Here is a 26,710-nt window from a genome sequence, read left to right as displayed (position 1 = left end):
TTTTATCTTATAAACCACCTGAAAGGGTCTAAGGACTCCCAACAGTCCAAGAACCATACTTTGCCAAGCTCTCCCAGAGAATTGCCTTTCTGGGTTTCCTCAAACATTGAGGCTATAAATTTTCTTTGTTTCTTTCTTACAACATTATTTTTTTTTGCTGTTATCTATGCTGATGACTACTAGATTTAATTTATTTGTTTACCTACTTGATAATATCAGTGATTCTGATTTCATTTGGGTTTTTGTTTTTTTGTTTGTTTAATTTTTTTTCCTCATATAACATTGGTGAAGGATTTGGGTATATGACATAAAGGTGGAATAAATATTGATTTTGTGCATTCTTTGGTAATTTTGGTTATTGGGGGGGGGTTGTAACAGAGCTTTGCCACAAATTTATGCATTTTAGTCAAATCAGTGATGTATGTTTGTGTGATTTCCTAAACATAATTGTGGATTTTTAAAAATGTAACATCATGATTACATTCCTAACTAGATATAGTATGTCTGTTTTTGTATCTTATGCTGTATTTTTAACACTTTGTATTACTTAGGTTATATTTTGCTTTGGTTAAAAAAAATGGCTCAAATAGAAAAGCAGTCCTATTCATATTATGATAGTGTACAAAACTGTAAATAAAATATGTACAATAAATTATCTTTTAGACAAAAAAGAAACCATTGAGGCTATAGATTTGCATCTTTATTCTGGAGCCTACAAACCACCCTAGCCAATATCCAGATAATTACAAAACTTTAGCTAGGAGGATTAGCCTCACAAAACAAGGGAAAGCAATGTAAAAGAAAAGTTGGCATGAAATCCAACTAAGTGAAATTCTGGAAGTACTTCTAAATGAAATTCAAAGGACCACAAATTGGTACAAAATGGGACAGATCTACCAGTGTTCATATAGTAATTTGTTGTCATTATCAATAACAGCAGGGCCCTACCATATCTGTACTCTAACATGTTGGTGCCCACGATTTTATAAAAAGTACAAATGGCACGTCAAAAGGTAAAGTTAGAAAGAATGGCCAAGAAAATTTATGCTGGAGTTTGACACAACTTTAAGCCACTGTTTGATACAACTTTAAGCCACTCAAAGATAGATTTTTTTGAAGCACTTCAAAGTGGGGAAAATTCCAATAGAATGAAAAATGTCATGAATTATTTACTATAAAAAAGGAACAGAGACTGATGACATCAGCAACTGCCAATCCATATGCCTGCTTTCTTATTTCTAAAAAGATCTTTCTGGGGGTGGCTAAGTGGTGCAGTGAATCCAGCTCCGGCCTTGGAGTCAGGAGGATCTGAGTTCAAATGTGATCTCAGACACTTGGCACAATTACTAGCGGTGTGACTTTGGGCAAGTCATTAACCCCATTTGCCCTCCAAAAAAATCTTTATAATAATAATTTGTATTCACATGAAGAGTATCCTTTATGAAAATATGAGAAGGGAATGAGCAAATCCTCATCGACAGACTTCATTTACATAGTCACACAATTGCCCAAGAGGTATAAAGAATACCGTCTTCTCAAGGGATATGTTTGGTGAAATTGTTGGGGGTGAGGGATGGAGAGGCAGGGAATGTGTCATGTTAAACTATTCCTATTTTCGGTAATAGGGGAAACAATGTGATATTTTCAACTCCCTCTTCTACTTTGACTGGAATTAGTCAGTTCACTAAGGTTATACACAGACATGGCTGAAGGGCACTGATTTGCCGATTGCTGATGGGCTAAAAGTGAGTCTGAAACTGGAAGAATAAACCAGTGATGATGGGGTGGAAAAGCATTTTGAAAGGAGAGAGATCATTTTTGTCTGGACTCAAGAAGAAACCTGACATACTGGTTTGCAGTAGGAGGACAAAGGACGAACATGGTCATACTGGCAAGGACCCACTCATATTCTGACCCTCTGTATTCAGGAACTCTCTTTAACTCCGGAGCAGTTATTCCTTCCTTAGTATGACTATTCCCTCCAGATCACACCCCCTCTACAACAAATTAGATGGACTTTGAGAAGTACTAAATATTAAAAAAAAAAAAAATCACCCCGCTACTATTCTGGAGTGATTGTCCTGGAAGAACAGGACCGTAAGAGAAGCCTTTGTGGACCTACCTTTCCTGAGCTAAGGGTCGCTTTTATGTCAGGATGAAGCATTCTAGAAGGACTCCGCGTAGGAGTTCTTATCTTTATTTAATGTATCAAAGGGAATAAGAAGCCTAGCAGCGGGTTACAGTACGGGCAAGCCCCAAGCTTTCAGACACCACGCCCTTCACCTCTGCACTACATCTGTCTTTCCCCGGTCAGGAAAACTACACTTCCCCAAAAGCCTTTCAAACCTAGGGGCTTGGCTGGGCGGTCGTAATTGGCTAAACTGATACTCCCCCCTCTCTGCTATTGGTCAGAGTCAGGAGTAGGGATGGAGCCAGGATAGTGGGGGGCTGATAGAGCTCGGCGTCTGCACGCTAGAGTCCAAACTTCAGCAGGCAGTGGCTGGAACCGCGTGAAGATGCCCCACCGTGGTGCGGCCGCCACCGCGGGCTCACGCGGCGGGCTCGCCAAAGCAGGAGTCCGGGTGCTGGCTATGGGGGTGATGGGGACGCTGCTAGCCCTAGTGGCTGTGCTGCTGCTCCGGACCGCCACTTTCCCGGGTCCGGACGAGCTGCGAGACTGGGGGCGCTCAGGAGCGTCCAGGGTCCCTGCAAAGTTCACCGAAACGGAACTGACAGCTATGAAAGAAGCATTGAAAGGTGACCTCCCCTCCCCTCCCGTCCCCTGCGGGCACTCAACTCCCGAGACCTGGGGTGGCCCCAGTTTCATCAAGATCCCCTGGCTGTGCTGCCTGTAGACAGATCCCAGACACCTTCTGTGGCCCCAAGGCCTGCTTCCCTTGGGTCTCTAGCTGCTTCTCACAGATTCCCTGGAAATCTTCTTTATTCCCCTCCCCACCCCAAAACTTCTTCCCACCCCATCCCCCACACCCCCCGCATCCCATTTGCCCCTATTTCCTGAGTAGTAGTGGTAGTGTTAGTGTTAACAACTGGATTTATATATGTTAAACGCTTACTTGGTGCAAAAGCACTTTATTAAATTTTAGGGGCATTAAAATGAGAAACGGATCCATTCCACACCCTCTAGGATCTCCCAGTCTGCTGTGAGAAAGGGAGAGAAAGGAATGGGGGGAGAGGAGATGGATATAACCTATACACAAATAATTATTATACAAAGAATGTGGTAATGGCAAGGGATAGATCCAAAGACCTTAAAAAGCTAATAATTCTTTGATCTCCACAAGAAAGAAACATCCCTTTCATCCTTGTAATATCTCTACCTACTCTGACTTCTAGTCATTTTCTAACTTCTACTTATTTGTGTACCTATCTCACACCCTCTACCGATTATAGTCTTTTTTAAGGTTAGAGATTGTTCATTTTCATGGTTGTATGGCTAGTCCCTGTCTTGTTTTGTGTCATTAATAATTGAAATTTGTGCCTTTTTTTTTTAAGACTCAAAAGGGGACGTTAATTCAAATCTGACCTCAGACACTTGCTATGTGACCCAGGGCAAGTCACTTAACACCCATTGCCTCCTCCCTCCCCCAAAAGACCAAGAATTGTTATTTGATTTTTTTTCCTACAAACTGTAAGGAAGTTGGTTCAAATATCCAGTTATCATTTCTTCCTGTTTTGTACCAAAAGGTAGGTAATTTGCTCAGGGTCACATAAAAGCGGAACTTGAACCCCCATCTCATCTTGGGACTCTTTTCACTATCCAACGCTGCTTACTCAACTCCAGTTTCTTCTGATGCCCAGGCATCTCCTTGTATCAGTGAAATAAGTCACTCCAGCCAAAGAACTTCAGGGCCCTTTTTGTCTAGCTCTTCCCTACTGGACTCCAACCTCCATATTTCTCTCTCAACCTTAGCTCCACACTACTTCCCTTAGTGCCTAGTCATTCTGTCTCCTGCCACTCTTCTTGGTGCCCCTCCCCCCACCCAGGTATCATCTTAAATATCACCCCCTTTGTTATTGAAGAACTGGGCCGGAATCTGGGATGCCCCTCTTTCTGCTCCAAAGATGTCACACTCCTATAGCATGGCATGGCATGACTCTCAGGTAGATAAAGTTATGAAGCAGGTTGGGGTAAGAGGGAAATGATGTCAGATGGGAAGAGGAAGCAGTCTTTGCCCCACACAGTCTTTGCCACATTCTCTTCTCATGAAAAGGAACCCAGACTGCTGTGACTGCTAGAAACTAGCTTTAAGGAGCATATTTGACAGAAAGAAGCATTCGATACTTAGAAAATCTCAGTCACCATGCTCCATAGGGAAATTATTAAAGATACTATCTGGGTCCCTAATCATGCTTTCAACATCTTGAATCTCAAAGTTGGAGAACTCAAAGGCCACCTCATTTGATGCATATTTCAACAAAAACCAATTCTACCACATACTGAGCCAGTGGCTGTCTAGTGGTTACAGGAAGTTCTTAATGCGGAAGGAGTCTGCTACTCATTCCATCTTTGCACAGCTCTTATTGTTTTATGTGAAGCCTAAATTTGTCTTTTGGTAACTTCCACCCATTGCTTCTAGTTTTGTTCTTCATTTTGCCTTCACAGAACTCCTTAGCCCTTGAATCATATGGAGATATATGGTCCTAGAACCATTCAACTTAATTCTAAGAAAGGTGTTGAAGTTGAAAAAAAAAAATGGTTGCCCTTGGCTAGAGCTAAGCCTAAAATGGCTTTCAGCATCCTTCCACCTTAATGCAAGATGAGCAGAGAGAGAAAAGAAAAATCTAGAATTCTATCTACTGTAGAATTCAGTTAAAATTTCCATGTTTTTTATTAACCAAGGAAAGCAAAGCTCTCCAGCCTCCCCCAAAAAGATTAAAACAAAACAAAACAAAAAAGGGCAGCTAGGTGGCACAATGAATAGAGCACCAGTCCTGGAGTCAGGAGGACCTGAGTTTCAATCCAGCCTCAGATAATTAACACAAAACTAGCTGTGTGACCTTGGGCAAGTCACTTAACCCCAATTGTTCTACCTTCCCCCTCCAAAAAGCAAAAACAAAACAAAAGATTAAACCAGAGTGTGGCAGGAAGATGTGTTTTAAAAATCCCTGACCAGGGATAGCTGAGCTGGGCACAAAAATAGTATACATTTCTATGGTTCTTTTTAAGTGTATCAAGTAGATTCCTTATAATCATCCTGGGAGGCAAATAGTACGGGTATTGTTAGTCTTGTTTTGTAATGAGGAAACTAGGTCTCAGAGAACCAGAGTAACTTGGATAGGGTCACACAGCTAATATCAGAGCTTGAATTTGATTCTGAGTCTCACCCCAGAGACTAGTGTATTTTCTCCTTTAGGATAGGCAGCTTGGTATAGTGGAAAGCACACTGACTCAGGAGCCAAAAGACCTGTTCAAATCCTTCCTCTGACACTTGCCAGCTGTATGACCTTGGGCAAGTTACTTAACCTACCTGACCTCAGTTTCTTCATCAAATGAGAGAGTGGGACTGGCTGGTCTCCAAGAACCAGTTCTGGATCTGTGATCCTCTATGTTGCTGATATTTTCAGTTCATTTCAGTTGTGTCAGACTCTTTGTAACCCCATCTGGTGTTTTCTGGACACTGGAGTGGTTAGCCATTTTCCTTTTTCAGCTCATTTTGCAGATGAGGAAACTGAGGAAAACAGGGTTAAGTGACTTTCCCAGGGTCACATAGCTAGTAAGGGTCTGAAGCCAGATTTGAACTTGGGAAGATGAATTTTCTTGACTCCAGGCCTGGCTCTCTATCCATTATATCTATCTATCTACCCATTTATCTTATCTTTCCATTTACCTATCTACCTATGTAGTAATCCATATAATATCACTATTTTGTGTGTATATATATATATATATATATATATGTGTGTGTGTGTATATATACATCGGCCAGGTGTTTCTTGGTGGGTGCTAAGTGTCTGAGCCCAGAATCGATCCCCAGGTCATCCCGACACTGGGGCCGGTGCTCTTACTCACTGTGCTACCTGGCCGCCCCTCCAGTCTTCTTTTTCATAGGATCACAGAGTCAGAGATCTGGAGCCAGGAGGGGCCTTAAGATCATTAGTTCAACCTCTTCATTTTACAGAGGAGAACAGTGAGGTCCAATGACTTGAAATGATTTGCCCAGGCTTTCATAGCTTATAGATGTCAGAGTCAGGATTTCAACCCAGGCCCTCAGACTCCAAATCTAGCCACCTTTGTGCTATATCACACTGTGCTCCTTTCTTAACATCTAATACAGACTCTTTGTATCACTTAGGAGGTTGGAGTCATTAACCTGAAAGTATGTTCACATACCTTTTACTAGGTGTTTATACAGAAAAAACTGCATGATGTAATGGAAAGTGTGTTCAAGTCAGAAGATGCTAGGTTGGAAACTGAGTTATTGAACAAATCACTTCCAATCTCCAAGCCCATTTCCTCATCTTTGAAATGAACAGGACAAAAATCACTAAAAATAAACTTTTCAGCTTGAAATCCTATTCATGGGTTTTAACTTGTGATTTTCATTCTTCCAACTCCTAACAGAAGCAGTTCGGATACCCACAGTGGCTTTCAGCTCTGAGAACATCAACACCACCGCCATGATTGAGTTTGGGGAACTCCTTCGGAAAGGTAACAGCATGAACAACTCCAGAAGTAGAAGTGAAGGGAACAGGGCAACTGCTCTTGAGCTCTGCCCCTTTTCAGAGCTGATTGCCCAAGGTCCCTGCCCCAGGATGAACCTTTGACTCTTGACTAGGTCCAAAGAGTTCATTTTCTTTGAATAATTTTCTACCTTGGAGATAGAGAGACTGGATTGGTGGGAATTATTCATGTTCATTATGGGGGGGGGGGGGAAGCGAGAAAGATTGGAAGTTGGTCCTTTGATCTTTGAAGGCTTATCACATGTTTGGACTTTTTCTCTATTCTTTGCCCCAGATCTACTTGTCAGGTAGCCAGTTAGAACAATCTAAAGGCATAACCCAAAGGCATTTCTTCTATCTGTGCAATTTTCTAGAATAGAGAGTTAGTTGTGTAACCATTTTCTTGGATGTATACCTCCTCATGCTAAGTGTGGACACCCTCTTCTCCAGATTTACCAGACCAATTGATGAGACTAATACTCCCCATTTACCCCAATGGTAAAGAGTTCCCTGCTTCTAATCTAAGTGCAAAGGTTGGGGGGAGAATGAGGGAAAGAAAATAGAAGTCCTGTTTTCTTCCTCTTTGGAAGATCAAGGGAGACTGGAAGACCAAATGTAGGAATTCATTTTGTTTGACTAGTCATATCTATTGGAAGGGTTTTGTTTTTCTTTTTTTCTTTCCTTTTTTTTATTTAATAGAGGGGAGGGAGAGAAAATAAAAACTGAAAAATAAAATGAGTAGGGAATAAAAAAGAAAAGAATAAAGAAAAAGATCAACAGGCCAGTAATTTGAGGGAACCATAGCATTGAACAGATACCATGTCTCATTTGTGGAAGGTGATGAACAAGAGTTGCACAGAATGAGTGGGGATGGATGGATAGGTTGTGATGGCACTACTGGAGAGAGTACTGAGAACATTGAAATCATGGAGCCTCTGGAGTTTCTATATGACCTAGTTTTTACAAAAAGCATCCTTTGAGATTTCTGCATCCTAGAGAACTGCCTTAAGGCTCAGGAAAAGATCCTGAGAAGACGCTCTGAACTACTTGGATTTGTATATATTGGGGTCAAACCTGCTTTCAAGGGTTCTGGATACAGGAGTTGTCACTCTTATTTATTAGCCATCTACAAGTCAGTATTTACAATACAATAAGTATTTATTATTCTCCTACTACCGTGTTTCCCCGATAATAAGACCTATCCCAAAAATAAGCCCTCCCCTTACTGTGTAAGATTCCTCTAAAATAAGCCCTCCCCCGAAAATAAGCCCTATTGAGATTACTACTGTAGTGAAGGTGATCCCCTGCGCTACATGCTACATTACGGTACCCTCTGTATGCACCGCCTTCCCCGCCAGGTGAAACGCACGCCGAGCTCCAAGCTGCATCCAATCAGAGCTGCAGCAGTGAGCGTGTCATCCTGTTCTTCCCCAGTGATTTGCTTGCTGGCGCCATTGAGAGCAGTGCCACAGAGGAGAACTGAGGCAGGACAACATAAGCCCTCCCCTGAAAATAAGCCCTCTGGTGTTTTTCTTTCCAAAAAAATTAATAAGACAGTGTCTTATTTTCGGGGAAACACGGTATGTTCCAGTCATTGAGCCTATAGCACTCTACCAGTTGGCCTGTGATACATCAAGTGGTGTGGTATGGTAGAGAGAGCATGGAATCTAGAGTGAGAGGGCCTAAGTTTGAATCCTAGTCCACCCCTTATTGAACCTCAAAGGCCCTTTCCAAATGTAAAATCCCATATCTTTATGTTAGAATAATAAGTTGATCCCATCAAATGTAGAAATTTAATAGAAGAGCTCTGACAGGCATTTTTTATCAGAAGTATTGTTGCACAATTAAAAAGGCAAAGATGTAAAGTCACAGAGGGTGCTAGCAAATAGGAAAATGGTCTTGGAGATGATACATGTAACCTCAGAATGTATTGGAGCCTGCGTGCAAATCTGGTATGTTTAGACAATCTCAAAAGAAGAATGGAAGGTTGGGGAGAGGGGGAAAGGAAAGCAGAAAAAATTGGGAAAAATTAGCTCCTATAAATAGGGCTTGAAAGGAAGAATTTATTCAATAGAGGCAACAATGCAGGAAGGGGAATTAAGCAACATTTGAGCCTTATTCTCATCTAAACTGGTTCAAAGAGGGAGAATATACATACATAGAATTCAACAGGGAAGGGGTTCAGAAAAAGGGAGAGAGGGATAGAACAAGAGGGAGGGTAGTTAGGAGACAGTGATCAGGTGCAAAACAAACTCTTAAAGAAGGGTCAGGATAAGAGAGAGAGAGAGTATGTTTAATAAAATAGGATGGCGGGAAATACACAGTTAGCAAACACATCCACAAAATGGAAGCTATCAGAATGGATTAAAAACCAGAATCCAATAAAATATTGTTTAAAAGAAACACACTTGAAACAGAAAGATACACATAGAGTTATAATAAGGAGTTTAGAGGAATCTACTGTGGAAGGTAGGGGTGGAAATCATGATCTCAGATAAAGCAAAACTAAACCTAATTAAAAGAGACAAACAGGCAAACTACATTTTATTAAAAGGTTACATAGTAATGAATTAATTTCAATGCTGAACACATATGCACCAAACAGCATAATATCTAAATTCTTAAAGGAAAAGTTAAATGATTTACAGGAGGAAATAGCAAAATTATGATAGTGTGGGGGGGGGGGCTCAATTTACCCATATAATATTTAGATAAATCTAACCATAAAATAAACAAGGAAGAAGTTAAGGATATGAAGAGAATTTTAGAAAAGTTAAATATGATAGACCTCTGGAAAATATTGAATGGAAATAGAAAGGAATATACCTATTTCTCAGCTATGCATGTCACCTTCAAAAAAATTGACCATAGACATAAAAATCTACAAACAAATGCAGAAAAGTTGAAGTATTAAATGTATCTTTTATTATGATAATGCAATAAAAAATCACATTCAATAAAGAGCCTTTGCAGCACAGATTAAAAATTAATTAGAAAGTAAATAACTTCATTCTGAAGAATAGGTGGGTCAAAGAACAAATCATAGAAATAATCAATGACTTTATTAAAGATAATGACAACAAGAGACAATATACCAAACTCTGTGAGATGTAGCCAAAGCAGAACTTAGTGGGAAATGTATAAAAGAGAGAAAAAGAATGAGAGAGAAACTAACAAATTAAAAATCCCCAATTAAACACCAAAAGATAAATCCTGACAATCAAAAAAGAGATTAACAAAATTGAAAGTAAAAAATAAAAACACTGAACTACTAAAGAATCTTGATGTTTTGTTTTTTAGGAAAAAAACATAATAAAATGGATAAACTATTGGTTAATTTAATTTGTTAAAAGGAAGAGGAAAACCAAATTACTAACATCAAAAAAATTTTTAAATTGAATCTACAATCAATAAAGAAAACAAAAGCAATTATTAGGAGTTATTTTGCCCAACTATATGCCAATAAAACTGACAATATTAACAAAATACATGGATTTTACAAAATTATAAATTTCCCAGACTAAGAGAACAGAAAGTAGAATACTTAAATAACTCTATCTTAGAAAAAAAGAAATTGAACAAATCAAAATGAATTCCCTAAGGAAAAAACAAGGACTAACTGGATTTACGAGTGAATTCTGTTAAACTTAAAGAATTATCCAAGCGGCTGCTAGGTAGCGCAGTGAATAGCAAGAACAAATTGACCAGAGCACTGGCCCTGGAGTCAGGAGGACCTGGGTTCAAATCCAGCCTCAAACACTTAACACAAAACCTAGCCATGTGACCTTGGGCAAGTCACTTAAGCCAAACTTCCCTCCAAAAAGCAAAAAAAAAAAAAAAAAAGAATAATCCTAATGCTGTACAAACTGTTTGAAAAGATAGGTTAAAAAAAAAAAAAAGGAATTGGCAGCCAGGTGGCACAGTGAGTAAGAGCACTGGCCCTGGTGTTGGGAGACCTGGGATTGGTTCTGGCCTTGGCACCCACACAAAATAACTGGCCAAGTAACCTTGGGCAAGTTACTTAACCCCAATTGTTTATAAAATTAAAAAAAAAAGAAATCCTACCAATTTCCTTATATGACACAAATATGGTCTCAATACCTTACTTAACTAGGGAAAGTCAAAACAAGAAAAAGAAAACTATAGATCAATTACTCTAAGGAATACTGATGCAAAAAAAAGATGCTAGCAAGGAGATAACAGCAATATATCACAGTTCATATGCTATGATCAGACAGAATTTAGTATCACAAATGCAGGCTGGTTCATTATTAGGAAATTGACTGTTAGCAACCAAAAAAATAATATGATTATTTCAGTTAATGTGGAAAAACTTTTGACAAAATATAATGCCAATCTTGTAAAAGAAAAAAAAAAGGTAAAAAACACAGGAGTAAAGTGTTTCCTTTAAAATGATAAGTAGTATCTATCTAAATTAAGGATCCCACCCCTTTGTTCTGTGAAGTTTGAATTCAGTCAAAGGGCTACATTGGAGGACCTAGAGCACCACATATGGCCTCAAGGCCACAGGTTCCAGCCCCCCCCCCAAAACCCCCCCCGTTTAGAACCAAGAGTAAGCATTATCTGTAATGGGGATAAGCTAGAAGCCTCTCCAATATGATGAGGCATGGTGGAGCAAGGATGTCCATTATCACCATTACTATTCAATATTGTAGAAATCTTAGTGATAGCAATAAGAGAAGAAAAAGATACTGAAAGAATAAGCACAGACATTGAAGAAATGAAACTATCATTCTTTTTTTTTTTTTGCTTTTTTGGAGGGGGGAGGTAGGGCAATTGGGGTTAAGTGACTTGCCCAAGGTCACATGGCTAGTTTTTGTGTTAAGTGTCTGAGGCTGGATTTGAACTCAAGTCCTCCTGACTCCAGGGCTGGTGCTCTATTCACTGCACCACCTAGCTGCCCCAAAACTATCATTTTTCATAGATGATATGATGGTTTACTTAGAGAACCCCAGGGAGTCAAACAAAAAAACTAATCAAAATCGATGACAACTTTAGCAAGGTTTGGGGATATAAATCACCCCCAAAACTTCAACATTTCCATATATTACCAACAAAACTCAGCAGGAAGAAATTCCATTTAAAATAATTATAGATAGTATAAAATACTTAAGGGGATACACTTGTTACATAGGAGACAGGTAGCGCAGTGGATAGAGTTCTGGGTCTGGAGTCCAGCCTCAGACACTTACTAGCTATGTGACCCCAGGCAAGTCACATAACCTGTCTTTTCTTCAATGCACTGGAAGAAAAAAAAATTGGCAAACCATTCCAGCATCTTTGCCATTAAAACTCCATGGACATCATGGTCCACGGAGTCACGAAAAGTCAGACATGACTGAACAAAAACCTGCCACATGCAAGTGTCATTACTTATTCAGTACCTTGCCAATTAAATTATGAAAGAACTACTTTACAGAACTAGAAAAAGAATTGTAACAAAATTCATCTGGAGGAACAAGCATCAAGAGAATCAATTTTTTTTAAAAGGAAGAAGAAAGGGGTAATTGGCAGTACCCGATCTCAAACTATACTACAAAGTTATAATCATCAAAACAATTTGGTATTGTATAAGAAATAGAGAGAGTGATCAGTGGAAAGGGTTAGATACACAATAAACAGAAGCAGATGAGAACAGTTATCAAAGTGTTTGAAAAAAAACAAAAATTCCAACTAATGGGGCAAGAACTCACTATTTCACTATTTGACCAAAATTTCTGGGAAATTTTTTGGAGTCTGACAGAAACTAGGCATGAATCAAAAGCTTACACTACATACCAAGATAAGCTCAAAATGGATACATGATTTAGACATAAAGAATGGCATAAGCAAATTTTTGGAGTATAGAAGAAATTGCCTATCAGATCTATGGATAAGAGTTCATGATCAAACAAGAGATAGTTTCACAGGTGGAAAAAATGGTTAATTTTGATTATATAAAATCAAAAGGATTTGTGCAAGCAAAACCAATGCAACTTAAATTAGAAGAAAAGCAGGAAATGGGGTAGGGGGGCACAGAATCTTTGCAAGCAAGTTTCTCTGATAAAGGTCTAATTTCTAAAATACATAGGAAGTGAGTCAAATACACAAGAATATAAGCCATTCCTCAATCAATAAATGGTCAAAAAACATAAATAGGTAATTTTCAGAGGAAAAAATCAAAGTTATCAATAGACAGATGAAAAAAATGGTCTAAGGCACTAATAATTAGAGAAATGCACATTTAAAACAACTCTGAGGTACTATCTCACATTCTTCAGATTGACTAAGATGACAAAAAAGGAGAATGACAAATGCTAGAGGGGATGTGGAAAAATAGATCCCCTGCTGTTGGTAGAGCTATAAACTAGTCCCACCATTCTGGAAAGCAATTTGTAGCTATGCTCAAAAAGCTATTAAATTGGGGTGGCTAGGTGGTGCAGTGAATAGAGCACCGGCCCTAGAGTCAGGAGAACCTGAGTTCAAATCCGGCCTCAGACACTTAACACAAAAACTAGCCGTGTGACCTTGGGCAAGTCACTTAACCCCAATTGCCCTCCAAAATTTTTTTTAAAGGCAAAAAAAAAGCCATTAAATTGCATGCCCTTTGATTCAGCAATACCACTACTAGGTCCATACCCCAAAGAGATCAAAGACAGGAAGAAGACCTATATGTATATAGGTGGTATGCATACTCTTTGTGGTAGCAAAGAATTGGAAACTAAGAAGATTCCAATCAATTAGGGAACAAGTTATGGTATATGATTGTGATGGAATACTATTACACTATAAGAAATGAGGAAGGGAATGGTTTCAGAGGAATGTGGAAAGACTTGTATAAACTGATGCAAAGTGAAGTGATTAGAATCAGGAAAACAGTTTATACAACAATATTGTAAAAGATAACCAACTTTGAAAGGCAGTAACTCTTACTGACACAATGACCAATCATAAATCCAAAGGAGTCACAATGAAACATGCTGTCTACCTCAACATAGAGAACTCATGGATTCAGAGTGCAGATTGAGGTATATTCTCTTCTATTTCTTTTCTTTTTTTTTAGACACATGACTAATACGGGAATTTTTTTGCATGTCTATACATATTTTAATAGGTTTTCTTTTTCTTGCCTTCTTAGTAGGTGTGGGAGGTGGGAGGGGGAGAGAAAGAATTTGGAACTCAAAATTAAATTAAATTTTTTTTAATGGACTTGATTAGTCTAAGAAGCCTTCCTAGAGGTGATTGCCCTGGGCTATAGTTTAAAAGGAGGGTACAGTATGAAGTATGGCAGCCAAGAAGAAAGAAATTATTCTCTCTCTTACTTGTGCACTCTCTTCTCTTTTCTCTTTCTTTCTGTCATCCTCTCTCCCCTCACCCCACCTCTATCTCTCGTTCTCTCTCTTTTACCCTCCAGTCTTCCCTTCCATGTTCTCCACTAGCTTTATCCAGCATGAGACTGTGGAAGAATACAGTCACCTGTTCACCATCCGTGGATCAGATCCCAAGTTGGAACCCTACATGCTACTTGCTCACATTGATGTTGTACCTGCTTCTGACGATGGCTGGGAGGTGCCACCCTTCTCTGGCCTGGAGCATGATGGCTTCATATATGGCCGGGGCACACTGGACAACAAGAATTCTGTTATGGTTTGCCTCACAATACCCAAAATGGGCATGGAGGGGAGGGAGCATTCAGGCATTTGCCCAATGTTGAGAATCTTTTACTTTCCCAGAAAATGGGGGGAAATTCACTCTTCTTCTGGCAGCCTTATACTCTGGAAACTGCCCCAAATGCTCTGACATGATGTGAATTTGCCCATTCTGTCAAGAAGTTTTCTGATCTCCAAATCCTAATCCCGGAGAAGTCTGACTTGGCATTGCACTTTTCCCAGTAGCTCCTCCTCACAGCCTCCTGCCCTTCCTCTGTGCTTATGTCCTTCAGGCAATCTTGCAGGCCATGGAACTACTGCTGAGAAGAAACTATGTCCCTCGAAGGTCTTTCTACATCTCCCTAGGACATGATGAGGAGGTAATCTATTAACAGAGTCTGCAACGATTCGGGATGGCTAAGCTCAGTGTTGAGTTCCCCAGAGGCTTAGGTCTTAAGTCATATCTATTTGTCCTTCAGCTGCAAGAACATCATGCTTCTTTTCCACAGGCAGACCTCCCAGGGGATGGGTATGAGGCAGAATCTTCCAGGGGACAGGTGTGAGGCAGAATCTTCCAAAACCTAGCTTCCATCCTCTGCCAAGATAAAGAGGGTACTGAAGGATTTAGATTTGCCATGCTAGACTGTGTGTACCCTCCCTCTTCTTATATACACACAAATCATCTGGAGACCAGATTGGGAAGTGACATGGGTCTGGGGCTGTGGTACGTACAGGTATCTGGAAAACACGGAGCAGAGAAGATTGCAGCCCTACTGGAGTCACGCGGTGTGCGGCTGTCCTTTATCATAGATGAGGGAGGCTATATCTTGGATGGTATTTTGTCTGACGTCGAGAAATCCTTTGCAGTGTGAGTAAAGTTACCCCAACTTCTTGCTGTTCCCTCTGAGCTAGTCCTCTGAGAACCCTGTCTTGGAGGGGTCCCATCTATCTCTCTCTGCCCCTGGAGCCCAGTGGCTTTAGACCACGCTGGCATATCTTCTGTCTTTCCCTCCCTAAGTCCAATAGCTCAAGACTTTCCATTCCATCTCATTGTTCAACCAGGGTTCTGAGCAACACATGACTGACACCCAATCAGAACCTTGGAAGGAGCCCAGCTAGATTCCAGTCAGGTCATATGTCTGTCCAAAACCTTTCCATAATACTCTGTTGCTTACCGCATAAACTTCAGTTTCCTTAGCCTGGCATTCAAAGCCCTCTATATCAGGTCACCCTATCTTTTCAGTCTTCTCAGACCACTCTTTATATACATGATGCTCTAGCCAAACTAGACTGCTAATCTGTACCCTGCTCCTATCCTCTCCATTCCCACTTTCCAAATTTTGCTGATGCTCTTTCCTGCATCTAGAATGCTTCTGACAACTATCCCACTCTACTGCCTCCATTGCCTCTTGAGTCTCTTGATTGGAAGGAGTCTTAATTTGGTTTTAATTTCTATTGATACTTTTGTTTTTACAACTCATCAAGCCATCCACTGTGAGAAAGAATAAAAAGGAGTGAAAAAGAAGCAACCAAACAACCAGCACATCAGCCAAATCAGATAATATATGCTCTATTCAACATCCACTGTCCCCATCAGCAAAGAAGGGAGAGGCATGCATTTTCTCAGCTCTTCTCCTGGACCGAATTTGATCATTATATACAGCTTCAGTTTGTTTGTTTGTTCATTCTTTTCATTTACGTTGTTCCCAACAATTCCTTTTTTTTTTTTTTTGGAAGGGCAACTGGGGTTAAGTGACTTGTCCAAGGTTACATGGCTAGTAAGTGTTAAGTGTCTGAGGCCAGATTTGAACTCAGGTCCTCCTGACTCCAGGGCCAGTGCTCTGTTCATTGCACCACCAACCACCCCTTTTCCTGATCACTCTTTAAAGACCAACTCAACAAATGAAGTATTTGTTAAGTGCAAAGCACTGTGGTAAGCCTTACCACGGTGTTAAGAGGGAGGCAAATAGAAAGGTAAGGCAGTCCCTGTTCTCAAAGAGCCCACATTCTAATGGGGAAGATAATATGTGGGAAGTTTCAACTACAAGTCAGGTGGAAATGTTCCATGGTCCTTAGGGTTCAGTAGAAAAGCAGATGTAAATGCCTACATTTCCACTGATAACATCCTATCACTTCCTGATGTTGAACCATTTGACTGTGCCAAGGGCTTGGGTGGGAAGAATTTTCTTTTCTGGGTCTTCAGGAGCTGTGGCTGTAGCACCGGCAAGACCAGTTGCCAAGCTGCATCTCCACAGAATTTGATTCCCAGCATGTTGGCTGAGGCCACTGGGCTGGAAGCATTTCTATTCCTGAGGCTCAGGGTCCTGAGCTGTCTTCATTAGGATCCTGAAGAGGGATGGTGGCCAAGAGGATGGTGGTAGTTTGACTTGCTACATCCTTGAGGAAACCTGCCCTGATCTTCCTCCCCAGTTAGCAATGATCTTCCATACCCTACACCCAAACTTCACCACAACACTTTGTTTGAGCCTCTCGCTTATGTGCTGTTTTGTAATTGTAGCTATTTATGCATATGTCACAAATGTCTACTAGACTGCAAATTTCTCAATGTCAGAGTTTGTATCTGCTCTAAACTTTATAATTCCCTGGGGCCTAACACAGTGCTCTACACATAGTTGGCGTTTAATAAGCGTTTATTGAATTTTATTCTGTCCTGCCAGGATTTCTGTGTCAGAGAAAGGTGCCATGAACCTCATGTTACAGGTAGAATCTGCTCCAGGCCATTCATCACTCCCACCAAAGGAGACAAGCATTGGCATCCTCGCAGCAGCCATCAGCCGGTGAGTGGTCCTTCCCTGCCTTGTACCCTCAGCTAGGGCTTACTCTGGAAGCCCAGACTTTCCCCATTTCAGGCCTGGGAAGACTTCACTGAAGGTCACATCGGGTAATAGAGAACTAGAAATCAAGAATGGAATGATCAGTCCATTTGGGGTCATGCCTGGATTCAATCAGGGCAAGCCGGGTAGACAGGGTTAGATGGATCAGGTTCTCCAAAGCAGATGATCGGAAGCCAGATAAAGGGATAGGAGAGAAAGAACAAAAGCAAATGAAGAGACAAGTTTAACATCAGAACCAAGGGAACTTTGGTAGTAGAAGCTGTTTGCTGTGCAAGACTTTTCTGTTTTTATTCTTGTGCGATAGCCAAGTACTTGAGGACATTATCTTGTTTGATCCCTGAATCACTCCTGTGAGGCAGGTGCTATTATTATAATATCCACTTTACAGGTGAGAAAACAGAGGCTGAGAGCAGTTAAGTGATTTGCCCAGGGTCACATAGTGTCTGAGGCAAGAGTGGGGAAGTGTTCCTGACTTCCAGTCCAATACCCTATCCATGTCCCTACACTGCCATTCTGAGCATGTCTGAGAGAACCACATCTTTTTCAGGCTGGAACAAACACCAATGCCTAATATGTTTGGATATGGGACTGAGAAAAGCATGTTGGAGCAGCTTGCAGGACAGGTATGGGGCTGGAGAGGCCATAGGAAACAGGGAAGGGGGAGGAACGCTCTGCTGAGTAAAGTATGGTTTTATCATCTGGGGCTACAGAATCCTCTGTCCTCCCGTCATCCTTGCCTAAAGCTAAGCCTTGGCTGAAGGGACCCACTACCTACCCCACCTCCCACACCAATACTATAATGTTTGGTTGACCCAGAATTCTCAGGTGGGAGGTATTCCTTTTTCATACCCAACAATGCAAACTTAGTGTGCGACTCTTGGGAGGTTGGTCTGACTGTGTCCATTAACCAGACAGACAAATCCAGATGGATAATCATAGCCTCACATTTGTTATTTCCCAGTGTTCACAGAGCCAACAAAGCCCAGCCAGGTCCTGATCACAGGGGCCCCAATATGCATTGTTGGTATAGACCTAGATTACTGGGACATCCTGACCTCAGACACACTGACCCTCACATGCCAATCTCTTTGCACTAGGCTCTAGAAATTCTGCTAACCTGGCTCTTTCCCCCTCTTAGATGGGCTTCCCAATGAATATCCTCCTGACCAATCTGTGGATATTTGGACCCATTGTGAGCAGGTAAAGAATTCTTGTCCCCTTACGCCCTGTCCAAACAACCCCAAATTGACCAGCTTCCTCCTTCCAAAAGGGCCTGCAGCCCATATGGATAGCAGCCTTCCAGTTTTTAAGATTTTCCTGGTTCAGAGAGAACTTATTCCTCTTCCCTGTTGGGTAGTTTTTCCTTATGTCTGACCTTAATCCTTCCTATTTCAGAGAACTTGAGAAAAGTGTCTTCAGTAATGCAATGATCCGAACCACCACGGCACTCACCATGTTTAATGCAGGGATCAAGGTAACACCCTCAGGAAGTTCCTGATCCTTGACTGCACTCTCCATCAGGGAGACTGAAGAAATTCTCTCCTTGGTCCCACACAGGTCCCTTTCCCTTCTCTGGCACACTTCAGACAAATATAGAATGGGATCAACACCATTGTCATGTCCTCTCGGGTTAATCCATTGGCATACCACCAGTGCCTCTGAAAATGTTAACCCACTATGTGTTCCTAGAATGTGATTCAGCACGGCTCTTTACTTCCTTTGCCCATAAAGATATTAGATGTGTTACTGACCTAGGGCAGAGTCAATCTGTGTGCCTTGGAAGGGAATGCAGTTTTCAGCATCCACTTTGGCAAAGTGTATTGTCCAACCCCAAGCTGTTTACAAAGCAGGATAACTTGTCTGTGATATGTCCCCAAAATAAAAATACCTTTGATTTTAGACCCTTCACAAACATCCCCACATTCAGCTCTAAGACTCCTTTCTGTTCTAATTCAGTGAGCCTGCCTATGAGCCTACCTCTCATCCTATGATCCTACATCAACGTGGTGAAACTGAAAATCCCATTTGTTTTGTTTTTCATTCCATTTGTTTATTCCATTTGTTTATTATTTATTTGTTATATGGAAGGAACAATGGACAAGCACTTGACAGGTGAAGGAATTCACCTGATTTCAATGACTTGCCCAGCGTAATTCAGCTAGTTCAGGGACAGATGGAGGTTTAGAATGCAGCTTTCTCATGGCCATTCCAGCACTGTTCCCACTACACAGAGGCAGAGGATTTGGGGGTTATTCCCTGCCTAGGAAATACGTGGAATTGTGGAATGAACATAGCTAGACTGGGGTTAGGAGACTAGAAACCTTAAAGGGTTTAAGTCTTAGCTCTGCTACAAACTTGCTACGTGACTTGGGAAAATCACTTCTAAACTCTGTGACTTAATACTTACAGGTCCTGTCTTCCCTCCTAGCCTTACCCCATGTCCCCATTCTGAACTGGCCTTCCTGGCTTATGAATAATGGGCATCTCACCATCAATTCCAAGCTTTTCTGTCATGGAAGGGAACAGGCAGGTTTTAAACCTAGAAACGATAACTTCCTCTTCACAGTGGAGACAAGCTCATGCAGAGATCCCAGGGACAAAGTGATGTCCAGCCAAGAAAGGGACTTCAGACCTGCTCTGCTGGATAATCTCAAAATCAGGACAGAAGTGCTGGCTGCTGCCTTTCAAGAGGCACAGGGACAGCAGTCATTCAGTGAACCAAGGGTGCTACTCAGTGGTCAGAATAGAAACAGCACCTGAATTTCTAAAGAACAGGTCATTTTAATGTCCTTGGCCTGCTGCAGGGAAAGCAGTCTCTTCAGAACTGGATTAAGCAATCTTCACAAAAGACCATCAACAATATCCCTCTGACAACAAGCATCACCAGGGGAGAATCATAGAATGGGAACATTCTTAAACAAAAGATGGCCTCTCCTCTCATATATTCAGAACTAGAAAAACTAAATTTGAGAGCTGGAAGGGGTGTTAGAGATGATCTAGTCCCATCTCCTTATTTTACAGGTAAGGAAACTGTGACTTGAATCAGCTAAATAACATTTCCCAAATTTCACACAGGTAGGTGGCCGACCTGGGATTTGAAAACAGACTCTTTGGCTTTTCCTACACCTTAGCCACTAGATGGCAGGGTAGATTGAGCCCTAGACCTGTAGTTAGGAAGACCTGAGTTCCAGTCTGTCCATCTTTGTTCTCAAAGAGGATCAATGACAATTGGATTTAAATGAAGCACAGTTTGACACACTTACTAGCTGTGTGACCCTGGGCAAGTCACTTAACCTCTGCCTACCTCAGTTTCCTCATCTGTAAAAGGGGATGATAATAATAGCACCTACCTTTCAGGGTTGATTTAAGGGTTAATAGATGTTAATGTAAATCTTAAAGTACTCTCTCATCATTATTATTATATAGTGTTCTTTATACTGTACCAAGATCATCCTGACTTTTAGAATCAGAGGTTATCTACCCCCACCTCTACACCTATCTGACTAGTGGGGATCCAACCTCTGCTTAAACAATTCCGATGATAGGGAGCTCACTATGTCCAGTCCATTCAGTCTTGAGACAGCTCAAAATAGGAGGAACTCCTTTATAGTGAAATGATTGAAAATGACTTGCCCATAGCTTCTACCCATTTCAGGCCACGGTTCATTACTCTTCTGCCAAGTAGAATTAGTCTATGCAGGTTTAGTTTGTGATTCAATTCTGACCTTCAGACACTTATTTGACTCTGGACAAGTCACTTAACTCTGTTTGCCTCAGTTTCCTCATCTGTAGAATGAGCTGGAGAAGGAAGTGGCAAACCACTCCAATATCATTGGATCGCAAAGAGTCTGATACGATTAAACAAATGAATCAATTGGAAAGAGCCCAAGACTCAGGGATGTGAGACTTGAATACAATTCTTCATTCTGTCACTGACACTTTACAAGTCACTTCTCTCTGGGCCTCAGTATCTGCCTGTACTTGGTTGACTAGATGATCTCTGAAGTTTATTCCAGCTTCAACAGGTGATGATTTCATGAAAGAGCGAACTGCTAGGTTCTCTGTCACTAAGTTACTCAGTGGTCTTGAATAAGTCACTTCTCATCCCTCTCGATTTCTTTTTTATGTAAAATGAAGGGTTGACCTAATTGACCTATAAAGGCCTTTTAGTCTATGATGAATCTAGGTGGAAGAAACTCCCTGGCTAGAGACTTTCTCAGTCATTTCACTGAGACCCAGAGAAGATTTGGAAATAGAACTAAGAGGCAGGAATCAGAATCACAAGGCTGGGAAAAAACCTGGGAGGCCATCCGTCTGCCCTTCCCATTAGATAGATGTGGAATCCAAGACCTAGAGAAAGGAAGGTATTGATACCTGTTTCATAGACTTCACAATAAGTTTTGTCTCTAGCCTGAAAATGAGGATGTGTCCCCTTGCTTAGCACCTATATAACTCCAAGGCACAAGGTAGGAAGAAAAACAGACCCAAAGCATTGAATTTAACATCATCTACCTTCTATGACTTGATTTTCCCATGAAATTGACTAATGAGAGATTTCTATTATCTAGACTCTCTCTGGCTTCTCAACAGTCATTCTTTGCTAAGTTGGGTAAAGGGAGCCAGTCTGGGTCTAGAGGGATCTGGAGCTGGTTCAAACTGTACTATGTGTATTGTACATGTGTCATTTTTTTCTCCTCAGCTGAATGTCATCCCCCCAAAAGCCCAGGCAACAGTCAATTTTCGGATCCATCCTGGCCAGACCATCACTGAGGTATGATCCAGAAGTTTGCTGGGGAGGGGTGGCTAGGTAGCATAGTGAATAGAGCACCAGCCCTGGAGTCAGGAGGACCTGAGTTCAAATCCAGTCTCAAACACTTAACACAAAAACTAGCTGTGTGACCTTGGGCAAGTCACTTAACCTCAATTGCCCTCCAAAAAGCAAAAAAAAAAAAGTCTGCTGGGGAGTAGCAACAGTATATGGCCCTCATGACCCAGAGTTTGGCACTCTCATCTCAGGGCTTATTTAATCATAAATAAGGTGGTGATGAATGAACTTTCCCCAAGAGCTATGGGGTGACCCAGTATCATTGTTCCCCTTATGGCCTTCATAAGCAAGACTTAGCGATCATGAGGATAAGTGAACATGGAACAGAGAGCAGAAGGCTTGCATTGGAGTCTCAGCACTTCCATTCTCATGTCTGGGTCTCATTTTCCTCATCGATAAAAATAGGGGGTTGTACTGGATGACCTCCAAGGTCCTTTCTAGCTCTAAACTCTGATCCTGAGACTTTACTTTTCTAAAATGCAGTTTTTAATCTGTAAAATAAGTCATTCATGACTTTACAAGATTTTTTTGTGAAGAAAGAACTCTCTAGGGCTTCAAATGCGGCCCTTTAGCTGAATCCAAACTTCACAGAACAAATCTCCTCAGTAAAAGGATTTGTTCTGTAAAACTTGGACTCAGTCAAAAGGCCACACCCAAAGACCTAGAGGGCCACATGTGGCCCTGAGACTGCAGGTTCCCCACCCCTGCCTAAAAACGTTATAGAAATATGAGTTGTCATGTGATTTGTATTAGTATTGTCTGTTTTTTCAATTTGGGTTTCAGTAGTAACAGTCATTTCTCTCTGAGCTTTAGTTTTCTTATCTATAAAAGGAAGGGGTTCACCTAGATGGCTTCCAATGTCCCTTCCAGCTCTAAGATTCTTGAGTCAGCCTCGATTAGCCCAGGCAAATATTAAGTCAGTCTCCCGACTGGCATCCATGGATCTTCTTGGGCTGCCTCACCCTGGAGTAGGGCTGTATGGGCTCAGACAATACAGCCTTCATTCCTCATTCAACAATAAGGCCTTGTTTTCAATCGGCCTGAGGAAGACCATGCTCAGAAGAAAATTCTGCTGCTGCTGCTAAAAAAGAAAAAAGGCAACATAATAATAAACATGTTATAACAAATTCTAAAGCTAAAAATAATTTGAGGTAGGACATAATCTGGCCCATGGGAGAAATTGAAGCTGGATGTATAGATTTGAGAGCCATCTGTATAGAGGTGATCATTGCAGCTGATGCCATTCCGGAAAAAGATATATAGGAAGAAAAGAAGACAGCTTTACAGGATGTCTCACACCTGATAGGAGAGAATCGAGCTAAGGCACTAGTAAATGAGCAAAGGGGTTCAAGATGGAGTGGTCAGGAGAACCAGTAGAAAGCCCAGTCACCGGAGCCAAGTGAGGTTATGGCATCAAGAAGGAAGGGAGATGAACAATGTAGAACAGTCAAGGAAGGACTGAGAAAAGGTCATTGGGCAGTTTCATTTGAATGATGCATTCAGAAATCATTTGACAGAAGGTTAAGAGTCAAGTCTGGGAAGTAGAGCCAGAGGAAATGTAGACTTTTTTAAAAAATTATTTAATACTATTATTCTATTATGTATTAGAATTCTAGTTTAAGTACCTACTATTAAAAACAATGGGGCACCTATGTGGAGGCAGTGGACAAAACACTGGCCCTAGAATCAGGAGGACCCAAGTTCAAATCCAGCCTCAGGTACTTACTAGCTGTGTGACCCTGGCTAAGTCATTTAACGCTGTTTGCCTAGAATCAGGAGGACCCAAGTTCAAATCCAGCCTCAGGTGCTTACCAGCTGTGTGACCCTGGCTAAGTTATTTAACGCTGTTTGCCTCAGTTTACTCATTTGTAAAATGAGCTGGAAAAGGAAATGGCAAACCACTCTGATATTTTTGCCAAGAAAAGCTCAGATGGGGTCACAAAGACTCTGACATGACTGAAATGACTAAAGAAAATTAAACACAATATTAGAAGTAAGACGTTTTAAAGGCATGTGTACAAACAAAAACTTTTGTTTCTAACCAAAGTGAACTAGACGTCCTCAGGTATTTAAGCTCAGCTACTAACCTGAATAGAGAGGCAGAACATCATAGCATATGTGGAGTCAGGAAGACCTGTGTTCAAGTCCTATTTTGCTGTATAACCCTAGCCAGGGCACTTAAACTCTCAGTGACCCCAGACGACTCCAAAACCATGACAGTCAACAAGCATTTATTAAGTCCCTACAACGGAAAACAGAAAAACAGCTTCTGTCCTCAAGGAACATATAGTCTAGAGGGACAGACACTTGTAGACATAGACATATACGTGTGTGCATGCATACACGTGTATGTGTGTGTGTGCATATATACACTGTGTTGTGTGTATGCACACACAAAGAATTAGACATGGCTCAAATAACTGAACAGCATACATATACATACATGTGTATATCTATATACATATATGTGTATATACTGTTGGGATGCATGTATAAGTTTTCTAATGTATGTGTGTATGTAATGAGTGTACATATGTATGCAATGTGTGTACATGTGTATGCATGTGAATGCAATGTGTGTATGTAATGCTATAGTTTATATATACTACTATATAAAACACTATTAGTAACAATAGAAATAATAGTAATAACTACTATCAAATATAAATGTACATATAACACTATGTAGGTTGTATATACACTATATATAATAACTACTATTATGTATAATAGTATATATTATTATATAAACTATTATGTCGCAATAGAAATAATAGTAACAATAACTCCTCTTATATATAACTATACATGTAATACTATATAGGTTATATACATGCTATATATAATAGCTACTCTTGTATATCATATATTCACATATGACTATATGTAACTTACACTCATATATAATATATGCTCTTATACATAACTGTGTCTAACATATATAATTATATATTATTTATTATTATATAGTATATGCATTATAATATATGTAACATATAATGGCTATATGTGACAATAGAAATAAGAGTAATTACTATTATATATAAGTGTATATGTAACACTACATAGGTTATATACGTACTATAAATAACTACCATTATATATTATAACTATCATCAAATAATAGTGGTGCAATAGATAGAGGACTGGGTCTTGGGTCAGGAAGACATGAATTCAGATGTGGCCTCAGACACCAGATGTGTGACCCTATGCAAGTCACTTAACCCTGTTTGCCTCAGTTTCCTCATTTGTAAAATGAGCTGGAGAAGGAAATGGCAAAGCACTCCAGTATCTTTGCCAAAAAATTCCAAATGGGATGGATCACACACAGAGTCAGACATGACAATGAATGAAGAGCAACACACCCATAGAGTGTTATATATATGCATGTATGTTACATGATATGTCCTCTGTGTATCGTACACGTATACATAGATGGAAGGTATAATCTGAAAGCTTCAGAGCAACTGACATTCTCCATTGATAGAGGGAGTTTTCTTACCAGCATTTCCCTATCCCAGTAAAATACACATCAAACAACAAAATAAAACAAAACTACCCACCTTTGAATCTGCTGAGAAACATGAGTCATGACTATAGAGTATCAGGACAGACATCACCACACAATGCAAAGCGTCCTGAGTTTGGAATCAGATAACCCGCTTTCAAATTTTGTCTCTGCTACTTACTACTGATGTGACCTTGGGCAAGTCACATTTCTTTGGGATTTAATTTTCTCATTTGCAAAATGATGGGGTTGGGCTTGATAATATCTGAGGTCTCTTCTAAAACTATGATCCTTGAGCCAGCATGGTGTAGCAAGGAGTAGGTGGAATCAAAAGTCCAGAATTCTAGTCCTGACTTTGCCATTTACCAGCTGTGTGACTTTGGGAAGTTTGTCTAATCTGAGCCTCAGTTTCCTCCCCTTTAAAATGGGAGTAATGATATTATAGTGAAAAGTTGTTATAAGAATCGAATGAGAGGAGAAGGTAAAGTGTTCTGTAACCACAAGATTACATCTACAACTGTAAAGCTGTGTTTTCAACTCCGTGTGAATTTCTCCAGCATCCTTCCTCCTAAGTCAGGCCAAAAAAAATTTTTTTTATTAAGCATCTACTATGTGGGAGGCATGGTATTAAGTGCTGATGATACAAAGAAAGGCAAAAAAACACAGTAGCTGCCCTCAAGGCACTCACATTCGAACAGTGTAAGTCATTTTCCCATCTGACATTTGTTTATTTGTTTGTTTGTTTTGGCCTCACTACATAGCGGAACTGATTATCCCCATGGTACAAATGGGGAAATAGGTTCAGCCTTTTGCCTAGAGTCACACACCAGAAAGCAGCCTAGCTGAAGCAGGGACCCCAGTCTCCTGACTTCTCCCATTATCTCAGGAAATCCCAGCATTCCCCAAATTTAGGTTCTTTCCACTCATTCTCTCCCACCCCAGCATCATTCCAGACCTTTCCAAGGGCATGTTTTCCACCCAGCTGGGACCTTTCCCTCATGACCATGGAAATATCTCCCTGGATTTGGCTCTCTTCCCTTTCCCTCCATGCCTAGGCCGCAGTGGCCTTCCTTCCTAAGCTCATCTGTATGAAACTCTTTGGAATCCTCACGTGAGGCTTTTCCTCACCCCCACACTCCTTCCAACTCTCTCTCTCTCTCTCTCTCTCTCTCTCTCTCTCTCTCTCTCTCTC

The 26,710-nt window shown here is 40.7% G+C and overlaps 1 protein-coding gene across 2 annotated transcripts in view; it reads left to right on the top strand.

The window, feature by feature from the left end:
* The first annotated feature begins 2,411 nt into the window (after positions 1-2,411).
* Positions 2,412-26,710, top strand: part of PM20D1 (peptidase M20 domain containing 1) — a 34,040-nt gene continuing 9,741 nt past the window's right edge. For both annotated transcript variants that reach the window (XM_069074698.1, XM_069074697.1), the window contains exons 1-10: positions 2,412-2,757; positions 6,584-6,670; positions 14,096-14,328; positions 14,624-14,710; positions 15,065-15,198; positions 17,009-17,128; positions 17,733-17,808; positions 18,324-18,385; positions 18,581-18,659; positions 21,885-21,956. In XM_069074698.1, the coding sequence (XP_068930799.1) occupies positions 2,517-2,757; positions 6,584-6,670; positions 14,096-14,328; positions 14,624-14,710; positions 15,065-15,198; positions 17,009-17,128; positions 17,733-17,808; positions 18,324-18,385; positions 18,581-18,659; positions 21,885-21,956 (1,191 nt within the window). In that variant the 5' untranslated portion in view covers positions 2,412-2,516. The remainder of the gene's footprint in view (positions 2,758-6,583; positions 6,671-14,095; positions 14,329-14,623; positions 14,711-15,064; positions 15,199-17,008; positions 17,129-17,732; positions 17,809-18,323; positions 18,386-18,580; positions 18,660-21,884; positions 21,957-26,710) is intronic.

Source organism: Petaurus breviceps, unplaced genomic scaffold (assembly GCF_028583685.1).
Source record: "Petaurus breviceps papuanus isolate PSGF00001 unplaced genomic scaffold, PetGlider_PUasm1.0 90895, whole genome shotgun sequence".
NCBI classification, from domain to species: domain Eukaryota; kingdom Metazoa; phylum Chordata; class Mammalia; order Diprotodontia; family Petauridae; genus Petaurus; species Petaurus breviceps.
The sequence above is the reverse complement of the archived record's forward strand: the minus strand, read 5'-3'. Positions and strand labels throughout refer to the sequence as shown.